General features: G+C 38.3%; 2 protein-coding genes across 4 annotated transcripts in view; both read right to left on the bottom strand.

Annotated features, from left to right (window-relative positions):
• Nucleotides 1-22,603, bottom strand: part of LOC113692873 (uncharacterized) — a 35,790-nt gene that overhangs the window by 8,384 nt on the left and 4,803 nt on the right. Inside the window, exon 1 of one of the 3 annotated variants that reach the window (XM_072053328.1) lies at nucleotides 16,382-16,647. The exons of the other annotated variants lie outside the window; for them this stretch is intronic. The gene's annotated coding sequence lies outside the window, so the exon portion shown is untranslated. Of the gene's footprint in view, nucleotides 1-16,381; nucleotides 16,648-22,603 lie in introns of those variants that run through there. 3 annotated transcript variants of the gene reach the window in all.
• Nucleotides 18,207-19,033, bottom strand: LOC113693171 (fatty acid desaturase 4, chloroplastic-like). Its single transcript, XM_027211746.2, has one exon. The coding sequence runs from the start codon at nucleotides 19,031-19,033 to the stop codon at nucleotides 18,344-18,346; it is 690 nt and encodes a 229-aa protein (XP_027067547.1). The 3' UTR covers nucleotides 18,207-18,343.

Raw genomic sequence — 22,603 nt, 5'->3', positions numbered from 1 at the left:
AAGGACTAAACCTGATCACAGTACATGTAGCATTCTATCCAATGGAAGAGTTTGAGCACTTAAAATGTGAACATTTTGGCCATTAATATTGGAAAATATTTTTAGAAAAATTTTGACAGAGTTCCCCATAAAAATGGACAAAACTCCTTGCCAACAACCTCAAGACAATATTTCCAAATAAAAGTTTAAGCCATAGACAATCAAATTCATGCATTTCAAGACACAATCAGAACACAATAAAGTAATCCCTCCCCCACACTTAAAATCTACAATGTCCTCATTGTAGAGGAAGGTACAAGAAAACAAAACTTCCCACTTGGTAAGTGGTGATGCAGTTTCAAGCCCTTAATCCTCACGACCATCCAAATTCTGTCATGCTTGAAACATCAAGGGTACTAAACAGTGTAAGTAGTACAAGAAAATCCAATAAGAAAACTACAAAGTTTGAACCGAACACAATAAAAGAAAAATAAAGCAATAAAAGATGGAATCCTCGAAAGGTCTTCATGACTGCGCAGAACGAGGGTCCACTGCCTCCTCATCTCCAAGAGATGTACCACTAGGCCCCTCCTCTTGATGAGGGGTAGGAGTAGGTGAGCGGTGAATGTGAAAATGATCTTCCATCGCTCGAAGACGACGATCCTGCCTGTCTAGTCGCTCAGTCATCATCCGCTCGGTCTGGTCAATGCGCTCCATGACACGTGTCTCCATGCAGCAGATGGCATTGAGGATGTCTTGCAACTTGGATCGCGGCGGAGGCGGTGGCCGTGGAGTGGGAGGAGGAAGGGTCTGCTGTGCCTCCGTCTGTTGAGCTTGCTCTTGTGGTTCAGTGTGAGGTGGAGGCTGAGTGGAGGTCGAAGCTTCTCCTGTGTGCCGAACTAGAGCAGCTCCAAAATCCGTAGGAATGCCTAAAGCCTTGAGTATAGAGGCATTGACCTCTTCAGCAGACCGAGTCACCACTGCTCGTTCGGTTCCAAGAGGAACCTTGAGCTTCTCAAAAATAAGGGAGAGGAGACGGGGGAACCCGAAACATGTATCACCGGCCCTCATGCGAGCTGTGGTCCTCATGTAACTGATAATGATGCTGGGCAGAGGAATTCCAGTCATATGATTACCTATACCATGCATCATTTTGTCGAGGAAGTATAGGTCACTGTTGCGGAGCTCCCGTTTTTCACTCCGTTTTGGTACCACATTGAAGGCAAAAAGATAAAAAATCAGGTGGTACCTATGCTCGAAGGAATCGGCATATACGGTGAGCTTTTTTCGAAGTTCTTCGCTCACGGTATTGACCCTTAAGACGTGCCACAGTTTCTCCCACTTGCCATGGGTCACGTGCCTTGAACTCCTTAGTCAATTTGATATCTTCTCCTGAGTCTTTGAGTTTGGCCCACCTGGCAACTTTGTCTCGAGTGAGAGCCACTCGTTTGCCTCGGACCCAGGATTCAATCAGATTGCCACTATGGCTCTGTTTGTCTTCCACATTGGCATAAAACTCTCGAATCAGGTTAGGATAGTAATGCTTGGGCAAATTGAGTATGTCCTCCCAACCAAGTCGCTTGAAGGCCGTGGAGATCTTGTAATGGTCATCCACCTCCGGCGCCAAGTGCTTCTCAACTATTATTTCTTTGTCTAAACCGGTTTCGTACCACTGCTGATTCTCGATTGATGTGAAACGTGTGGTATCGTAGTTCGGAGGTGGCTCGTCACGACTGGTAGATGCCGTCTTACGCCTAGAACGAGGTGGGGACTGAGGAGAAGGAGATTCCTCTTCAGGCGACCCCTCTTGTAAAGAGGGTGTATGTTCCTCACTCGATGAAGGTGTAGGAGTGCGAATCACTGCCCTTCGTGTGCGAGCCATGATGCCTGGATTACAAACATTTACTCAACACAAATTAGAAGCAATACAAAACATAACAAACACAATTGTCTTAATGAGTTAAGAAAATTTCGGCAGAGTTTTTCCTTGAAAAAGGGCTAAACTTCCTACCAGCAAAACCCAAAAACAAGCACAGAACCTGCTTAAATCATTTTACATACAGTGGTGGGCATGTATAATATGAAGTTGAATCCCCATTGTCAACACATGTTTTGAACAATCCACTTTCCGAATTTGTGAACCTCATCTTTCAATTAGAAGCTCATTTAAAAGTCCAATCTCATGAGAATTGATCCATATTTCAACAATAGAGTATAATCTTCAAGTGAGTATGGCCTATTAATTAATACCAAATTAATAACTAATGAGCTAGCATTCTTCTTTATGAGTGCCAATTATCTCTAAGAACGAGGAATGTTCATAAAAAATTTCACATGCTTAAGCTTAAAAGTTTAGAAAAATAAACAAACTGATGACTATAGTAACAATTTTGAAAAATTGTAAGCTTACAAGTAGTTGACATAGAGAAGTAAGTTCATGCACTTAAGAGTACATGTGCATAAAGCTAAAAATTAAGAAGGAAAAGCTACACATATTATACCAAAGCCACAAATCCAAAAAACCAAGGATTAAAATAGTTGTAACAATCTATTTAAGCATAATGTAGCACAATTCTAAATAAAAATTGCAACAATTAAACAATTACCAAAAAATTCACAAAAATTAAAAAATAATGAAAACTGGTAGTTCTTAAACTGCAAATAAAGTTGCAAATTGTTACCTTAACTGTGTTCAATGATTGAGGAAGATGATAAAGATGCAAAAAGTGATGACATAAACAACCCAAATTAGTCCCCAAATTGAAGAAATGGATCCGAGGCCCTAAGTATTTGTTGAAGATCAAAACACCTCAAATTTATGTTTTTGATTCTAGAAAACTTAGGGTTTAAGCTCAAAAGAGGTTGATAGATGGTTTTATGATGAAAGAGCAGATGATAATTGGTCGAAATGGAAGATTGGTGAGGGTGGGGAAGGGTTTCGGTGAGAGAGATGAGAGAAAAGTGAAAAAATGAGGAACCGAGCCCGCGGGTGGATCCATATCGCGAACAAATCCGAGGACGGATCTAAGTGAGTTTTGTTGGATCCGAGGTCGGATTGACAATTTTCAGCTAATGAGTTCGAACAATCCGAGGTCGGATCTGTTATATCATCCCTCGGATCCGAAGGGGTTCGGATCATCTATTCCGGTAGTTCAGACGAGCCCTCGGATCTATCCCAGTTTTGTTGGATCTCGGATCTATCACACATTTGTTGGATCCGAGATCGTATTCACAATGTACAGATTTTAAGTTCGACAGATCCGGCCTCGGATATGTTATATCATCCCTCGGATCGGAAGGAGCTCGGATCATCTATTCCGGTAGTTCAGACGAGCCCTCGGATCTATCACACATTTGTTGGATCCGAGGTCGTATTCACAATGTTCAGATTTTAAGTTCTACAGATCCGAGGTCGGATCTGTAATATCATCCCTCGGATCCGAAGGGGCTCGGATCATCTATTCCGGTAGTTCAGACGAGCCCTCGGATCTATCTCAGTTTTGTTGGATCCGAGGTCGTATTCACAATGTTCAGCTATGGGTTCCAAAGATCCAAGTGCGGATCCTTTCTGGGTTAAACGATCCGAGCTCGGATCGTTTCGTTTCTTCATCATTTGCAGAAACTGCAATTTTTCCAAACTTTTTCATGCATTGTCCCCAAATTCCGAAATACACAATTGACAACCTGTTCATCAAATCTAACCCCCCACGCAAGTGTAATATACCAAAAACACAATGTCCAACCTATCAAAACACATCAAACATATCCACATTGCAAATCAAGGGGTGACGTTCTTTGATCATTTTTACACATTTACACCAAAATGACACCTTTAGGTCCCGTATGCACATTGAATGAGTCCATGACCAATTATAAACATGTTATCACTGAAACTCACTTGAACATTTATGAAATGCACATTGTATATGCTCCTCCATAAATATATATATATATTTTTATAAATATATGGATATATATGTTTATATATATACATCTACTATATTTTGGAAAAAATTTGGCAGAATCTCCCCTTAAAAGTGGACTAAACTCCCTGCCAGCATTTCCAAAATAGACAACATTTAATCTAAACAATATTTCCGATCAGATGTCCAAATACAGAACATAAAACTACTACAAGTCCCACACATTTTTCTCCCCTACACTTAAAATAATATTCATAACACGAGCACACAATTAGAGTTTTGAACATCAATGATGTCCAAGTTTTTCATGAGTGCCACATCCTTTGGGTTTGTGTACTCTTTGTGTGCGACGTGGCTGGGTTGGCATCACTATATCGACTTGCGTAATCTGTGACTCAAGTCTTTGACTAAGTGCTTGGGTACTTTGGCCTATATCTGTACCTCCCACATGTTGTTCACCACTGCCATGATGCTCGTCTGTATTGGGCGTAAACTCCTCCATAAGTACTGGGGACCTGGAATGACCAATAAGTCCCGTTGAGGTGCCCTGGTGCTCAGTAGCCTGTGACCTTCCATCAAATTCAGTTTGGACGGTAGGTTCTGGTGATCGGAATCTACGACGGCGTCCACCGCCATGCTGACCTCCGTGAACACCCCTAGGAGCTCTTTCAATGCGACGGGGGTCGGGTGGTTGTGGAATTTGCTGTGGCACTCGTGGAGAGCGAAATGCGAGTCGGGATGACTCCCCTATAGTTTCCAATGTCATGGATGCAAAATCCTTTATTGCATTAAAATAATTCGCATGCTGTTCGTCACTCTGTGTTATAGAGGTTTCTGCCATGTAATACACCTGAGTCATAGCATCCATCTGGAGTGCAAATATTGATTAATAGAGTTAAATCTATATCGACAACTTGTCGGTGGATCCATTTCACTAGATGTAAGGAAAACTTACCAGATATTGGGTTCTGGCGCTATCACCCTGAAAGCCCTCCGGAAAAATGAGCTGCCTAGTAGGATTTGAAATATATAGCACTGTCCGCTCGCGATACCACTGACGGTACTCATCGGATGGATATATAGGATCGTCAGCTACAACACCATCTTCTACATGTGAATGACGATCAGTCCACACCTCAACATATGCTCCATGTGAAGTTATCCAGTCTTGGTTCCCCTTGCCACGACGATCAAGAGAATGCAGTGCCTGTTGATTTTCGGTCAATCTTAGATCAGGCACGGGCTGATGATATCCGAACTGTCTCATTACCCGATTCGGAAGATGTGGCTCGACAACTTCCCAACATATGAGATACGTGACAGATCTCCAAATGCGGCGTCCTGCAGTACAATATGCAGGCAGAGAAGCGAGAATATCATCCGAGTATGGCTGCCATATGAACTGCAAGACCAATAATTATTCAATGACATAACCTTCAACTAACATATGACCCTAATTTTAATGGAAAAATACTCAGATATAACGGCAAAGTCCAATCACAAAAGCATCAAAGGATGTTAGTGTACCTCTCGGGAACGTAAGCCCGTCAACTGATCTCGAAAAATAGATACAACATGTCTTGCCACTCTGTGTACATCAAATTGAACATTCCACCTGCGGGAACGAATTTGAGCCTGTGTCATAAAGGCGTGAATTGATGTGTATTAGTATTATAGACGTATATTTCATATACATACCGAGCTCCATATGGACCAGAATAGTGCTCTAACGGGTGCACTCGATCCGGGCGCATTGTTGGTATATGTTCCCACGCCCATAGCTGTAATTAAATTGTATTTGAATATATTAATTGACCATGTAATAATTCTATAGTTAAACGTAGACACGTTGAATGAGACAAATGTACCTGAAGTAACATTAATGGTCCCGCAATGGACGATCTAGGGGGAGATGTGGCGCTACACAATGATCGATACAGAGTTGCTAATATCGCACTACCCCAGCTATATTGCCCAACAGTTTCCAAATCTCGTAGTAATGACATATACAACAGCGGGACTTTATTACCGGATTTATCTGATAATAAATGACCGCCTAATATCAGGAGCAGGTATACGCGGGCCCGCTGTCTACATTAGACATCCGAAGCATCGGGTGCCAACCCTGCATCTAATACTCTAGATAAACATCCCGATTTGAGCCGTTGCCCATCAAAATCTGACATCGTTGGAGAAAAACCAAGCAACTCGTCACATAAATTCATCCACTCCTGAACAGTATGAGATGTATCTATCCCAATAACTGAAGGACCATCTATGGGTAGACCCCACAGAACCTCCACATCCTGTAAGGTAACTGTAGTCTCTCCAACGGGAAGATGAAATGTATGAGTCTCGGGCCGCCATCGCTCCACTAAACTAGTGATCAAAGCATGATCGAGCATCATATATCCACAGTCAAGCACCCCTTCAAAGCCAGCCAATCGAATATAATGGCGAACAGTCTCAGGGATAGGTGTATGATCCCAAAAATGCCTATCACATCGTCTGACATCAAGCTGATCACCTAGAATGTGCCCGTCAAATATAGAACGTGTCCGGTGTGCAGTGCCTGCTGAGATAATATCATACACGAATGGGCCCGGATGCAGGGCTGCCCCCGTAGGAATGTCGGCCATACCACTGACGAGAATAGCTGCAAATATATTATGTAACATGTAAGCCTATACACATTTGAATAGTGGAATAGGAGTTTCTAAAACTAATGCAACGCTTTAAATACATAGCTGCTAAAAATACCTGAACAAATATAACGAGTAAAACATTGATCAACAACATGTATCTCATAAATCATATTAATTCACATACAATCACAAAATTACAGATATCATAGTACACTGGTTCCTATCCGTAAAACGGATGACATCAAGCTCTATAATTTGGACAATTTCTTCTATTATAACCCGATTGATGACAATTTGTACATCTTCTTGGCTCCTCTGGGTCTCTCTCATCCATCTCATTCCGAATTCTTCTAGCTCTTACCCTTCCAGCCCGACGTGCAACATATTTATTACTATCTGCCCGTACCTCCCAATCTGGTTGGAGTCAAGTATCCGGATGTGGCAAAGGGCTAAACTTTCCTGAATACTGCACCGCCCACCGCCTTTTTGTAAATTGGGGATCTACAAGTGCTCCAGGATTATGACCTCGGTGCCTGCACACGGCCATCACGTGCGAACAGGGAAGTCTGTAGCACTGCCACTTACCACAAGAGCATATTTTATTAAAATACTTGACCGTTTGTGTATTACCCCCTTTGCCATACACACGTCTGCCAGTCACAACTTTATACACCCCCGATGAGCCATCGAACTCAACAACCCTGTGGATTCCCGCTTTCAGGTCCGATTTCTTAAACCACCGTCATATCTTTGGAGGAAATGGATTATGGCATCGACTTGCATCCTCTCTTCTTGTTTTAAACAACTCAACTGTCCGATGAAATGTCATATCAATACAAGCCCGGATAGGCAAATGACGTGCTCCTCTAAGTACATTATTATAACTTTCGGAAATGTTGGTTGTAAGAATACCCCAACGGTTCTCACCGTCATGTGTTAGACACCACTTCTCAGCTCCAATGTTAGACAGATATGTCCATGCATCTGGAAACATGTTCCTCAATTCTCGTCTGAATGCCCGCCACTTGCGCAATTGTCTGGCTTTTCCCATTGCCCAACATAACTTTCTAAGGTGCAAGCCTTTGAAGTGAGTCATTAGGTTACTCCTAACGTGTCGTAGACAAAATCTATGAAAGGCCAATGGTTCTTGCCAATAGTCATAATGTGTCATGGCATGGATGATACCATGATACCGATCCGAAATGACACAAATAGGATACCGATTGTAGACACCAAATTTTTGGTGTAATTTCATTTTTAGTTTTTTATTTGTCGTGTTCGTTTTTTAGTTTTTAGTTTTTAGTTTTATTTTTATTTTTAAGTTTTAGCATAGAATTTCTTGAAAAAAGGAAAAAGAAAAAGAAAAAGCATTCAAAAAATATGACTTAGTCGTTTGTAACTTAAATTCAATGCTTTCTTGAAAGTGAAAAAGAAAAGAAAAGTAAAAAAAATGATGAAAATGGAAAATAAAAAAAAAGGAAAATGAAAATTGCACTTTGTTGTTTCTAGTTTATTTATTTAATCCAATGTTAATTAAGTTGTTTTTGTTTTTTATTATTATCAATTTTGTTTTAATTAATTAAAAAAAAAAGAGAGATGAAGCCGTATGCAGTGACATAAAATGGTCCTTTGTCATGGGAGTTTTGGCTGGATCGGATGGCTGCAAATTTTGGTTGGAAGCCCACCCTTATCCTCACCTTTGAGGTGAGGGTTTAGGGGTTGGGATTTCCATATAAAAGGGACGAGAAACCAGAGCATACGGGGAGGTAAGGATTGACGGCTGCAAAACGAAAGCAAAAGAAAAGAAAAACAGCGGAGGGAAGAACGGATGAAAAGAGAGAAAACCAGAGAGCTAGAGGGGGCGGCTGAGTGAAAGAAAGGCTGAGGGGAAAGTGAAAGTGAAGGAGCCGCAAACAAGAGGGGGCTAGGAGGATCGGACGAAAAAAGAAACGAAAGAAAAAGAACTTGGTTGGTGGCCGAAAAGAAAAAAAAATCGATAGAGAGTTGAGAGGCTACGGCTGATAAGAAGAGTGAGGCTACGGGAGGAAAACAGCAAAGCTGAGAAAGCCAAGAAACGGCGGAGAGCTTCATGGGGGTTGTTCACGGCTGAGGCAACAAAAGGGAGAGGAAAAACAGAAGGGGTGACAGAGGAAAGAAAAACCAGGGCTGAGAAAGAGTGAAAGAGAGAGCTACGACTGAAAGGGAACTGGGGGGAGTTACAGCTGAAGGCTGAAGAGAGAGCCAGGGGGGAACAAAGTGACGGTTGGAAAGTTTGAGAGAATAAGAGAGGGACGGCTGAGAATAGAACAGAGAGAGAGAGTTTGAGGGGGGAGTGAGCTAAGAGGGAGGAGATGACGGCTAGGGTTTGAGGGGACCGAGAGCAAAGAAACAACGATAAAGGAAAAAGCTTTGGGAGGATGAAGATCTGAAAAAAGGGGAGAGCTTAGGCAAAAAACAACGAGAAAGGAGGGAACTTTAGGCTAAGGAAAAGGAAACCAACAAGAGGTGACGGGAAGAGCTTCGAGTGACGGCTTCAGAGCTGAAAGAAAGGAAAAGAAAAGGGAGACCGAGAAGTGAATGACGGCTGAGGAAAGAAAGGGAGGTTTCGGCTAGAAGGAAAGAAAAGCCAAGCAAAAAGTGGCGGCAGTAAAGAGAGCTAGCACCAGAAATGATTTTCTGCAAAAAATTTCGGCAGAACAGGCTGGTTTTCGGCACCCCTTGCGGCATGATTATCTCCTTTACAGTTGTTTAATTCGATTGGATTTTGGTTTCTGCATCAACTACGAAGTCAGGGGAAGAATTCTTGTTCAGAAATGGTTCACAGAAAGCATCTGGAATGCCCTTGAATCTGGCTCCCAAATCATCAGCTTGGCTTCGTGGGTGCGGGTTCGAAATCGCCATGAAGCCAATCCAGCAGCTTTTCACGGAAATTCCTGACCTGATTTTGATCCAAAAGGCTTCATCAGGTACTCTTCTGAACTAGTCTTATAGTCCCTCTCTTTGTCTTTGTTGGTTTATTCATTTGCAGTCCTCTTTCGTTCCCTTTGCTGCACTCTTCATGCTTAAGTGGCATTATTTGAACTTAATCGATGTGGGTAATTATGTATGTGCTAACAATGGATTAGAAGCTGTAAAATTGGAATTGGGAAGGTGAAATCGATAGGCTTTATTTGCGTAAATATGCTTCGGTCGAGTGAAAGTGGCATGAACACATGTTGCGGCTGAGCTTCTTTTGCTGCATTCTGATGTTGAAGGGAAGGAAGTGGAAGGTTTGGTTTGAGTTTGTATGTTTTGAAGTCAAAAACACTTGAGTTATGGTCGAATGTTTGCTGAAAATGAACAAGTCAGGATTGCCGAACCTTTTGCCTAGAATTTTCCAGCCTTTGCATGATTTTTCTTCTATGTTCTGGTTTGTTTGAATGTTGAAATGGTTGTTATGATGCTTAGATTGGTTTTGGGTGTTTGGCTCTAAACATACTTGAGTTGGAATTGAATGCTTGCTGGCCACATAGACAATAGGTAGCTGGATCATTTTGCATGAAAGTTTCCAAGAAATTTGCATCAGTTTTTGTTATGTTTTTGCTTGTTTGCTGTCAAAGTTTCGGGCCTTGTGGTTTAGTTCCACACTATGATTTTGGTTAACATTTTCTGTTTTTGAACAAAGCTATCCTTTGGGTCTGAAATTTGCATTTGCAAATGAAAGTCACAACTAGTTTTGTTGCCAAAAGATTCCACCCTTTGCCAAAGCTTCCAAATTGCAGCAATCTTCTTCCATCTTGCATAAAGGTTTCATAAGTGTTTGTATAATTTCCTTCTATGTTTTGCTTGTTAGATGTGGAGTTTGTTTGTTTTGTTGCTTAATCCAAAGTTTGGATAGATGAAAGGGTTAGTCCAAGCTGCTTAGAATTTGTGTATGAGATGGAAATGCAGCCAGCGATTGTTTTAATTTCAAGAAGATGTTCATTGCAGAAAATTTTGTTTCCTACGTATGCATGCATGCAAATACTTCTGAATTTAGCATTTTGACCCCCCAAGTCTCCCTTCATTTCACTATGACCCAATCAATTAAATAATTTCATCCATTTGGTCCTTGGTAATTTTAATTTGTGCAACTTCATTGCTTGTTTGCTTCAATTAACTACCATGCTTTGTTTCAATTGCGCTTAAGTCATGACTTTAGGGACTTTATGATCAAGTGAGCTTTGTTTTGCACATTTCTTTTAATTTTTCTTAAATAAAGTGGTACCTTGACCTTTTTATTGTTTTGAAGCCATTTTTACTTCATTTGATTACCACAAAAGGGGGAGGTATAATTTCTTTTATCTTTTTTGTCTCTCCTATGTGATCCAACGTGCTAAGTGAGAATTGCATATCTAATTTGCTTTCCTTACCTTTCTTTAGTTCATTTATTTCATTTACTTTTGCTTTTTATTTAAGTTATTCTTTATGGGGTATGTGTACACCTCTTGGTTTGTAATAGATAGGGCTTGGAAAGCACTTGATGAAGACCTATTGAAGACGTGTGCCTAGCTAGCAAATGTAATAGGTTCATTAGCTTGATTGCTTGTTTTGTTGCTATGTGTTAATTTGCTTTATTAGGTTCTTGTATCTAGTCGAGTATGCTAAGTGTTATGTGCTATGTGTTTATGAGTGTTTGGCATGTCTACTTACTTTCTATAGTCGTAGATGAATGTGATGGATGAATGTACGTCACCACACTAGTCCAATGCTAGTTGTGGCTCATTATTCCATTAGGAATTCCTAGAAAGGGCTAGTCCAACGCTAGACCCGATAGGCCGTCCCCCTTTCATTAGTGCATACTTGCATGTTCACTACATTTCATGCATTTTTCTTCGTTTTTATCATTTGGCATGCCCCTCCTACCCTTTCCCCTTTCATTTTAGGCTTTTTGCATCCTCATGCTAGTTATAGGGTACATTTGCTTGAGAGTTCCCTTTCGATAAGGGAAACGAGCGAGTTTGGCTACAAAATAACCTTAGCACGCTAGTTCTTCCTTCTAATCCAAGGGAAAATCAAAGTTTTAAAGTTAGGAGTCCTTCCCGTGCTCGACCTGATGCATTCCCTTAAGGTCATACACTTGCATTCTTTTTATACCACATCCACACTCTTTTAGCCACATTTTCTCACTACTTAGACTTTTTCTCAATTTACACTTTCTCACCACTTTCTTCCTATCACTTATTTATTTTTCTATCTCACAAATGGCACCCAATTGCACTTATATGCATTTACTATCCTATTTTCATTCATTTGCACACACAAACACCTTTATTTTCTCACACTTGCACACTTGCACTTGAGTCCTCACTTGCATTAATCACGACTTTCATGAGAGCTTTCCTTATTGGCCACCACAATTCATGTGGTTGGGACCTAAAAGCCTCATGAGAAATATCTTAGGTTTAGGATTGCATTTTTCTTTTTTTTTCGCATCCATTAGTCATATCCAACATGCGATACATACCTTGGGTAGAAAAATTAGGAAAAGTGGGGCTAAGTCACGCAACTAGCTCTTGCTAGGGTAAGGGAGTGCCTTAGGCTTTGCCTTTGCCTTCTCCCTTATCAAATGTGACTCCCGATCCCTTTCTTTGGTTGCGTAGACCTAAAAGTTCTTTAAAAGGGTTTATTTACTTTTTCGTTCAAAAACAAAAATCATTTTTTGGGTGACTTGGTACACCCTAACTCCATACCAAGTGGCGACTCCATTTTCATACAAAAAACCCTTTTTTGAACTCTGTTTGGCCAAATCGTCGCATTTTCAAGTCCCATGGTCTTTTATTTTCATTTTTCACACACGTTCACATACACACTACTTTCACACACACCATCAAAAAGTGGGGCGCGACACCGATCACGGGCCACATTGTATCTTAGTTGTTCCATGAACCAAGACCAACTACAAATAGTTTCTTCGTCGACAATGGCATAGGCTAGCGGAATAATCTGGTTGTTGGCATCTTGCGTAACTGCAACAAGTAGTTTGCCTTTATATTCGCCCCGCAAATGAGTGCCATCAACACATATAACCGGTCGACACATGTGAAATGCATTAATAGCCGGTCCAAAAGCCCAGAAGACATACTTAAATGTCTTCACGCGATCCGTACTATCAGAATGGTGCAACCACCTGATCACAGATCCTTGATTTGACTGCATAAGTGCATCAAGATATTTCGGTAGTTCAGCAAAATTGGCATCCCAAGAACCGAATATAAGTTCAATAGTTTTGCGTCTACCGTACCAAACCTTTTTATAAGAGACATCCACCTTCAAAACTTCCTTAACATGGCTTACTATATATTTTACTTTAAACCCAGGATCATCTTCAATGCTACGAACTATGTGTCTAGCAATAACCGAAGATGTAAGACTAGCATTGCTATTACTCATCAAATCACCAACACAATTATGGTCGTTGACCCATTTGGTTATTTGCCACAATCCATGAGTTTTTTTTTTCACTGCTCGGACACACCAGTCGCATGGAGGATACGATACGTCGGCCGCAGTGGTGGTGCTCCTTTCAAATGCAGATTTACATTTGGCAACCCAAGTATTACTCTTACTCTCAACAACCCTAAACTCCCTATTATGATTGATAGACCACATTCTAATAGCCCTGCTCAGCTGTTGTTTGCTCTCAAATCTCATATGTAAACATATGTGATTATTATCCTCACTAAATGTCACAATACGCTCCAACTCACTTTCATCAGTGAGTTGGTCGTTATCATCTATGTTTCCAAGGTTGGAGAAGAATTCGAATCCTCGTGGAACATACGAAAGGTTGGCAGATGCAGCAAAGGCCTGTTGGTTCCCAAGATCCTGGTGAACTCCACGTCTTTCATTTTCGCCATTTGAGTCACTGTCTGACACATCTACCGACTCAGATTCTTCCACATCTTCTACATCATTTTCCAAATCATCATCTACCAATGTGTTACAATGACTTGGACCGGCAGTCGAATCGAAGCCATAAGAAGGCACATGATTCGGCGATACGGGGTGTGTAAAACTTTGAATCGAGTCAAGGCCTTGAACATATTCAACATCCATCCTTAAGCCTGACGTGAACCGTGGCTCTACCAAGTCCCTAACACAATCCTCATGTGGTCGTTGTGATGCCGATGCTGTCTCTGGTACCAATGTACTAGAGTATGATCGATACCTAGTTGGATCCATGCATGCATGGACAAGCGACATCATCGGACCAATATTGGTAGTTGGTGGAATGAATGTGCTACTAACTCGAGGATTTTGGACTATTTCCTCCTTCTCGATATAAAGTTCAGCGATGTATGGGACAATTTCGTTCCAGACATCATACATTATCTCCAGAGTTTCATCATCCACCACTGGAGAGACATTATAAGAAGTACGGCCACAAGGTTGGCGGAGAAATAAATTCAACTTGAACAGCCCCCTATCGACCCCCATGTATTGATAAATTCTATCCACCAGTTCATCATATCCAATTCTATGCCGTAATGAGAATGTACGGTTGGAGGTACGAGGCAAATAACAAATTGACCCATCTTCATAGTGTATTTTACCTCTCCAATAAAGAGATAATCGCAGAGGTCTTTCTATAGACATATCAAAGAAAACAATTCCTATGTTGGAAAAAATAAAATATCATTAGTAGTACAAAACTATGTAAAGTGTATTAATCTAGTACGTCAACAATTTTTGCAAAGTGTATTAATCTAGTAATTCAATAATTTAAATACCTATAAACTAATTAAGAATTCGTAGTTACTCAACTACTTATAATAAAACCAACATATTATATACCACATAAGAAAGAAAAGTTAACAATTATTATTTGTAGTGAAATACAAAATAAGAATGAACAACAATAGTAGTTTATTTTTTTTTTGTTATTGATACTACTAATAATTGATTAATCAATTTCTCTATTTTGTTATTATATATTTGAAAAGTTAAATTTCTTAAATGACATTGAATTCAACATTTGGGAAAAAAATCTTTTACTCACATACATTTTTTTTGTATAAAATATTGACCTACGAAATTAAGATATCCACCTTATTTTGACTAATCTAGTCTACTTATTTACACAATTGTTTAAAGAAAAAAAGGAAGAATTTAAAAAGAAAATTAACAAATATGATACATTAAAAGGGGAAAATTTTTCCAAACATATCATTCAAGAGGGCAAAATGCCTATCATTATAGTTTAGGGGATAAACTGTAACTGGGTAAATAGTTTATAGGGGTTTTTTGCATTTAACCCTTTATCAAACAATTATTTCGTGATTATTTTTCTTATAGAGTACAAGATATAATTTGCGATAAATGCAAAAATAAAGATCCAGCATAATAATCATTTCCAAATTTTATTTGTTTATTGTAATTTATTATTCATAATAGATATATATATATTTTGAAAAAATTAATTTTTAATATATATATTTTGAAAAATATATATATTTATTATGATTAACAAATACACATTGTCATTACTTTTTTTAAAAAAAAATTTGATAGAATCTCCCCTTAAAAGTCTAATTACTTTTTTTAATGCTCACAAGAGCTTAGGGAAGGTTTTTATTGTGAAAAATTGGAAGTTTTATGGATGAAATGGAAAATTAGGGTTTTGGTGAGAAGAGGGAAGAGGAAATCTGGAAAGTCTGAAACGACAAGCCTCGGATCGGTTCGCAATAGTCCTCGGATCCGACAAGCCTCGGATCCGTCTCACCAGGAACACAGACGATCCCTCGGATCCGGGCGGGTTTACTTGAATCCGAGCTCGTATCTTATGGATCCGGGGTCGGATTCGTCTGGATTGATTTCGATCCGACCTCTGATCATTCTTCCTCTGCACTAATTGCAGAAACTGCGATTTTCCAAACTTTTTGTCCCTTTTCCAAACTAATTGTCAGACTAAGCATGGCAAGCTAATGCGAGCCAAACCGAAAGAACAAGAAGGATTAAAAAATTGCCAAAACAGAACAGCCAGCTCAATTCAGCAAAACCAAAAATCCTGTTGAAACAACAAACAAACTGACAAACAAAAAAAAACATAAATTCATACCTCTTATGGCAAATTGGGAGGGAGGGGGGGAGATGCACGAATTCCAGACAGCTTGGCAGAAATGAGACAGCTTGGTTTCAGCGGACAGCTTCCGACGACAAAGATGAACGGGAAGATTTCGTCTGCCGAGATGTGAGCGATTTCGTCTACAATGGCAATGGCGGAGAACTGAGATGCTTGGAGCACTGACTACCTCAGCAAAGGAGATGAGAAAGTGACCTCCAATTTTTGCCGGCTACGAGACATTTGAATTGGGAAGAACAAGACTGAGTATCTTGCATTTGTCGAATGCGAGGTACCTTACCTCGCATTTCACAAATGCGAGCTACCTGTTGGCTGTTTTCTTTTCCGCACATCATTTCTCATCTTTTTTCCGGTACACTAACCTCGCATTTGTGAAATGCGATGTCAGTGAACTCGCATTTCACAAATGCGAAGACCCTAATGCTAGAACCAAACTCAAAAATTGCCCCCCTTGTAGAATAACTTATTTTTTCCATCACCATTTTAGAATTTTCCCCATAAACGCAACATCAAACAATTCAGCAATGCAGAACTATGATTACTCATTCCAAACTAAAGAAAACAACAAAAGAATTCGCTAGTTCAAAAAATTTCATATTTCACTCACACGGCCAAAAAAAACAATCCAAAAAAATCCCATCTTTCCTCACCCACTCCAACAACAGAGCTCTAATGAATTACTAGCAACAGTAAAAAGTTGAAATTTTGCGAAGAAGACCAAAGCATTGTACCTGAAAATGATCGAAAAGACGACGGAAGACCTCACACACAATCATGCACTGAAATTTGGGAGCGATTGATGGTGACAGCAACGAGGAAGGGGAGAGTTTTTCGGGAGAGGACAGAGCGGCTGTCTGCATGCAGAGGAAGTAAGAAGTAAGCATCAGTGGCACTGTTGTGATTATTGGTAGATGGAAGGGCACTGTTGTGATTATAGGCAGATGGAAGGGCACAGTTGGCATGAAAATCTTGTCCGTATGGGAGTTAATGGTAGATGGACCCAGTTGGATTTATACGACCATGACTTCACCGAGTTTCTTAGTAGGATAATGACGGTTGTACGTATTTTTGTTGGCATTTTGTTCTTTTTCAATTTTGCTCTTATTTTATCTTAATTTTTTTTAATATTTGTTGGTTTGAATTTGAACCTATTTTGCACTCAATTTTGTTGGATTTCTAAATATTTTCTTTAGTACTCATATTAAAAAGGATAAAATAGTTCGAATGCAATGATTTAAAAAAAAAGAAGAAAACATATCAATCTTATCCACATAGCTATAAATTAATTATGAACCTATGCCATTTAAACTTCTCCAACTAATATATTAGAATAATTTTTATATACACTATTAATGTATACGCTATCACAGTTGGATACATGACACATGAACAAATTTTAAATTTCAAATTCAAATTGTATACATGTGTCAGATATCTAATTGTGATAGTGTATACACTGACAGTATATATAAGATTAATCCAATATATTATACACAACTTCATTGTATTCACATTTCTCCAATTCTCCATTTCTAGGATTGTCCTAAACAAATAAGATTTTCGGGTTTCAGATTATGAGACTCATGCCTAACTCACACATATAGTGGAATTTTGGGCCAAATTCAGTTCAGCTCAAACTTACAATTAGATATAATTGTATATAATGAATATTAGGGAATTGAAGGAATGTGAGGGAAAGGAAATGAGAAGAATTGGAGAGCTTTAATATTTCTTGTCTGGACTGAATTTTGAGCAAGGAAAGGAAATGAAAATGGTTATTTTTATGACCAGAAACGGATAGCGAAGGAACCAAATTAAATGAAATAATTTAAATTTTCGTTTTTTTAAGTTCTATCTAGTAACTAATGCTTATTGAGGAGGCCTTTATTTAGTAATTAAAATTGAGATCCCAATAATTAGAGTTCCTCTGTTCAAATTTCCCCTGCCCCTTCTCCCTTCTTAATTCCCACCACTTTCCTGCTGATGCTTTTCTTTCCTTTCTTTTCCTTCCCTAAACCAAACAACAAATCTAATTTATTCTTACTTTTCTTTCTATACTTAACCAAAAAAGAAAAATAGTGGAAACCACTTTCCTCTGGTGGCATTTCCTCTTCTTTTCTATTGGTAACCTTTTGTAGCCTTTTCATTTGTTTCCCTTCCTTTCCTTCAATGCAAATAGAAACGAGAAGGTTATCACGTTATGTCAATGGACTGTCTAGATTTCTTTTCTTTTTCCTTTGGGAAAATCTCCAATTTAGTCCTCAAACTATTTCACTAAAGCCGATTTGGTCCCTTAATATTTTATCGCATTAAGTCCTTTAACTAAAATTTTTGTGCCAATCGAGGACCTATACGGTGTCGCCACCCAAAACATACGTTTCTGTACCCAAACCAACGGCGAGGTAGGGGCTTTTTTGGAAGTAAAAAGTACAATTTTCTACAGAAAGCAAGATACCATTGCAAGGTATTTGATGCAGCTGGAAAAGTTTTTTTTTTCCTCGAAAGAAGGCCCCGCGAAGGGGGGTGGGAGGGGGATGGTGTTTCAAGAGAATTGAATTGTGTTTGATTAATTTTTTCTGGTTAATCAATAATTACTTTACAGTGGAGAAGGATCCATCAACAGCAGCCATTTTGCTGTGAGAATGCTTTCATCCAAAGCATGCAGAAAAGAATAAGTAATAAAAAAAATTGAATTATGACTCTGCAATTAGAGATGAGGTATCTGTCTCTTCTGTCCAGCTGGAACTAGGTTCACTCCAGGACCGTGGTCTTACTCCCAGCTTGAAGAACAAGATCATTTCAAGGGCTTCAAAAACCTTGTATGTATCCAAAAGCTCATTCCAAACGCCACTTACGATGCAGTAATTGCTGTCATATAGAGGACGGTGATGAGCTCCGTGCATTGATCTAGATACCAGCACTCCAGCATCTTGCAGTGCCACCACCAATGGGTGAAGCTTGCTCTTTGTACTGTGAGCCCAGGCATGGAACTGCTGGCTAAACATGATGCAACCTAAGCAGACACCAACAAAACCATGCAGCACAGGATCATTGAAGATAAGGTCTATAGGGAGAACTGTGAAACTAACAGCTCGAGCTAGAGTATGCAAGTTGTTAGCAAATTGGCGCCTTGTGATGATCCACGGCCATTTGTGATGGCCTTGAAATGCTTCAATTTGACTACCAAAAACCGGGGTGTTTTCATGGTCGTAGTGGTCTGCCAGCACGTAGCCGACTAGCCCTGCTAAAATGGGCTGTAGCCATATGCCCGAATCAGCTGCACCAGTGACCGACTTGGCTAGAGAAACTAGCACACTCGTGCATCCACTTGCCACCCATGCATGGTGATACCATTTTGATTTCAAGATTGGATCTTTGAGCATAGAAGTGGTTGTGACTGGGGAGCTCGGTTTCAGTACTGGTGGTGGATCAGTTGATTGCAAGCTTGGGTCATCAAGTGCAATGGTAGTTGTGGCTGGATTTAGTCCTCAAACTCCCGCAGAAAATCTTGCTTCCAGTAGAAAAATCGTATTTTTTACTTTCAAAAAAGCCCCTGCCTCGCTGTTGGTTTGGATACAGAAACATATGTTTTGGGTGGTGACACCGTATAGGTCCTCAATTGGCACAAGAATTTTAGTTAAAGGACTTAATGCATGCGATAAAATATTAAGGGACCAAATCGGCTTTAGTGAAATAGTTCGAGGACTAAATTGGAGATTTTCCCTTTTCCTTTTCATGCGTTCGATCAATTATCCTTTCACTTATAGTATTAACTTCCTTGCCACCATTGCAATTGGTGAATTGATTTACATAAAATTTCTTATGTTGGTAGTCTTGCATTAAATTACTAGTCAACAGAGGGAGGATAAGAGTTTAAAAAAAATCACTTTGTTGTCTTTTAATTTATCAACTGCTTTAAATTTGAATTTTCTTCATCAATAGTCATTTTTGATCTATCAACACCGAGGTTGATAACTATCATATTTAATATCAATACCAAGGTTAACAACTAAAACTTATAAGATGGTGGGTTACGGGTGCAAATGAGTCGAAATTAATCGAGTAGCTCGAGCTTACTTAGTCAAAATTCGAAATAAAACTTGTGTTGACTAAGTTTGAATTCGAATCAAAACAATTCGACCTACTTGACGAGTCAAGCTCGAATTTAGCATCTAAAGCTTGAAAGCTTGTCGAGCTTAATTGATCTCATCGAGCTTCACATATATATACATATATGTATATGTTTTTTTATTTTTATTACTACGAAATGTTTATTTTGACTCTTATTTAAATTATATAAAATATAAATTTATACTTAATCGAGTTTAATACCAGAGACACACATAGAAAAATATATATATATATATATATAGGTGTATATAAGTATGTATGTGTGTGTGTATCGATATGTAGTTCTTTAAAATAAACTTTCTATATAATCACTTTACTATTAACATTTTCCTACAATGTATTTTTTAAAGTTTTCTTCAAGATAGAATTAAAAACTTCCACAGAGAAAAATGTACTATATATAATTTTATGTGCCATAGTATCTTTTGAAATATGTAAAATAAACTTTCAAATCTTTAACCTTGAAAAAAAAAGTTATGTAATAATTTAATAAATTTGATATCAACAAAATACATATACCTTTTGTTACGCTTGGAGCAAATATTGTAATTTAAAAACATATTTATAGCTTGTAGGTTAATTAACACGTAATTGTTAATTTTTATATTTAAACTTATATTAAACATTATCTTTTGATGATTAGTTTTTCACAAGTGATTTTCAGTTTTTTGTTGATAATGTTTTGTTACACATACCTTTTGTTACGCTTGGAGCAAATATTGTAATTTAAAAACATATTTACAGTTTGTAGGTTAATTAACACCTAATTGTTAATTTTTATATTTAAACTTATATTAAACATTATCTTCTGATGCTTAGTTTTTCACAAGTGATTTTCAGTTTTTTGTTGATAATGTTTTGTCAACATGTTTTGTTAATATCAAATTTATTAAATTCTTACATAACTCATTTTTTATTCTTTAAGGTTAAAGATTTTGAGGTTAATTTTAAATATTGCAAAAGATATTATGGCATATGGGATTATTTATAGCACATTTTTAACTATAAATGGTTTTAATTCTTTCTTAAAAAATACAAAAGTTACATTATAAAGAAATATTATAGAAAGTTTATTTTGAAGAACTATATATATGATACTTTTCATTAATAATGTTTTAGCATAAAGTATGTTAGTTGTAAATATTAAAATTATATTATAACTTTCTTATTAGTTCAATATATTACATATAGAGTTGCTAATTATTAAAGCAAAGTGTACATTTGTTTTGGCTGAAAGGAACAAAGTGTGAGTAATACTAAGAGCAAAACTAAAAGAAAAATTTTCACATGTTTTGAGGACCTATTATTTACTAGGGTAAGGGTGCAAAGTGTTTTTTTTTTGGTTTTATTCAAGAGGACAAACTGACAAAGTGCGACTACCCGCAAGCTCATGAGAGCAAAATGTTATAACCCAAGTTACAATTTTAATCCGGTGGTGATGCACCTATTTGGTCCGGTGGTGGTTCAATCCCCTCTGAATTACCCCTGGACCTTCTTAGGTCCAACCCCTCTCATAGTGTAGGATAGATTAGAATATACTATAGTTGTCGTCTCCGAAAAAAAAAGTTAGAATTTTAATCATTTGAAAGCACCATTATTATTATGGGATATAAATTGAGGAAATGATCTCCTAAAATGACCATTGATTTTTCCTTTGTTGTTGCAAGGCCCTAGTATCTTATTTTACAAAGAAAATAAAAAATAGATCATAATTTCTGAACCGAGCAATAATGGTTGAGCTTGGTGTAGTCCAAACTCGATTGACATTGCAAACGAGTCCAAAATTGAGGCCTAAATTCGTGTGATCTCTGATGAATTAAGGCTCAGTCCAATGACTATAGAGTTAGGCAACCTAAGCTGCAGTAGCCCAGCCCTAAAGGAGGTGAAGGCTAACCATATACTGTTAACTATTTATTTTTACTAGGGGAGGAGTGCCCGCGCATCGCGCGGGTGTTTGGTGCCTGTGGTTGAAGAAAGTTTTTTGGTTAGACAAATAATAATACATTGCGAGAATAGTAGGTTGCGATAAATAATTAGAAGCAGGTATGATTATAAGACAAACAACATAAGAGTCTTCCAATATTAGAATCAGGAAGTTCCTGAAAACAAATAATTAGATGCAGCAAGTTCCCAAAGGGTGTACGGACAAATATTTATGATAAGTACAACAACATTAATAATACCTTCACCAATTTACCATGAACTAATGCTTGGCCCATTATTGGCCAAAACAACCCCCCTCGCTATGACATCTGCAGATATATAAAATACAACCAAGTTCTAACAGGAATACCAACCATATAATGAATTCAAATTTAAAATGCAAGTCATGGAAAAACCGCCATCAAACTCTCAAAATTACCATATTAGAGTCATGTCTACAAACAAGAAGTACCATATTGGAGTCAGCTGACTCACAAATCCAATTAATATTGTACCAAGCAACATTTTGCGAACAAAAGTTTATAGTTACCTTGCCCTTCCTCTTTGTGTCCACTTCTGTATCCAAAAGCATAATATCCTCATAGTCGTCATCCATGTCAACATCTATTACTTCAGGAAAAATTACCTACAAAGAATCCATTCACCACCATTAAGACATTTACAACAATATTTAAATAAAATGAATGGAAACCACGGTTGTAAAAATTAAAATTTGCATTAGAAAGCAAAAAAAGCAAGAAAAGGTGCTAAAAATTACTACCAAAGACCAGATGAAATGAAGAGCAACTGTCACCGAACAGAAAGCCAGTTAATATGCAATGAATACCACCCTTCCCTTAATAAATTTTCTTTCCTGAGCAGAAAAGAGGCTGAAAAGG

This window comes from Coffea arabica, chromosome 6c (assembly GCF_036785885.1).
Source record: "Coffea arabica cultivar ET-39 chromosome 6c, Coffea Arabica ET-39 HiFi, whole genome shotgun sequence".
NCBI lineage: Eukaryota > Viridiplantae > Streptophyta > Magnoliopsida > Gentianales > Rubiaceae > Coffea > Coffea arabica.
Note: the sequence above shows the minus strand (reverse complement) of the source record. Positions and strands in the feature narration are given on the sequence as shown.

Bases quoted from the DNA above. Each gene is read 5' to 3' on its own strand.
- LOC113693171 (XM_027211746.2), bottom strand. From the start codon at position 19,033: ATGCTCAAAGATCCAATCTTGAAATCAAAATGGTATCACCATGCATGG.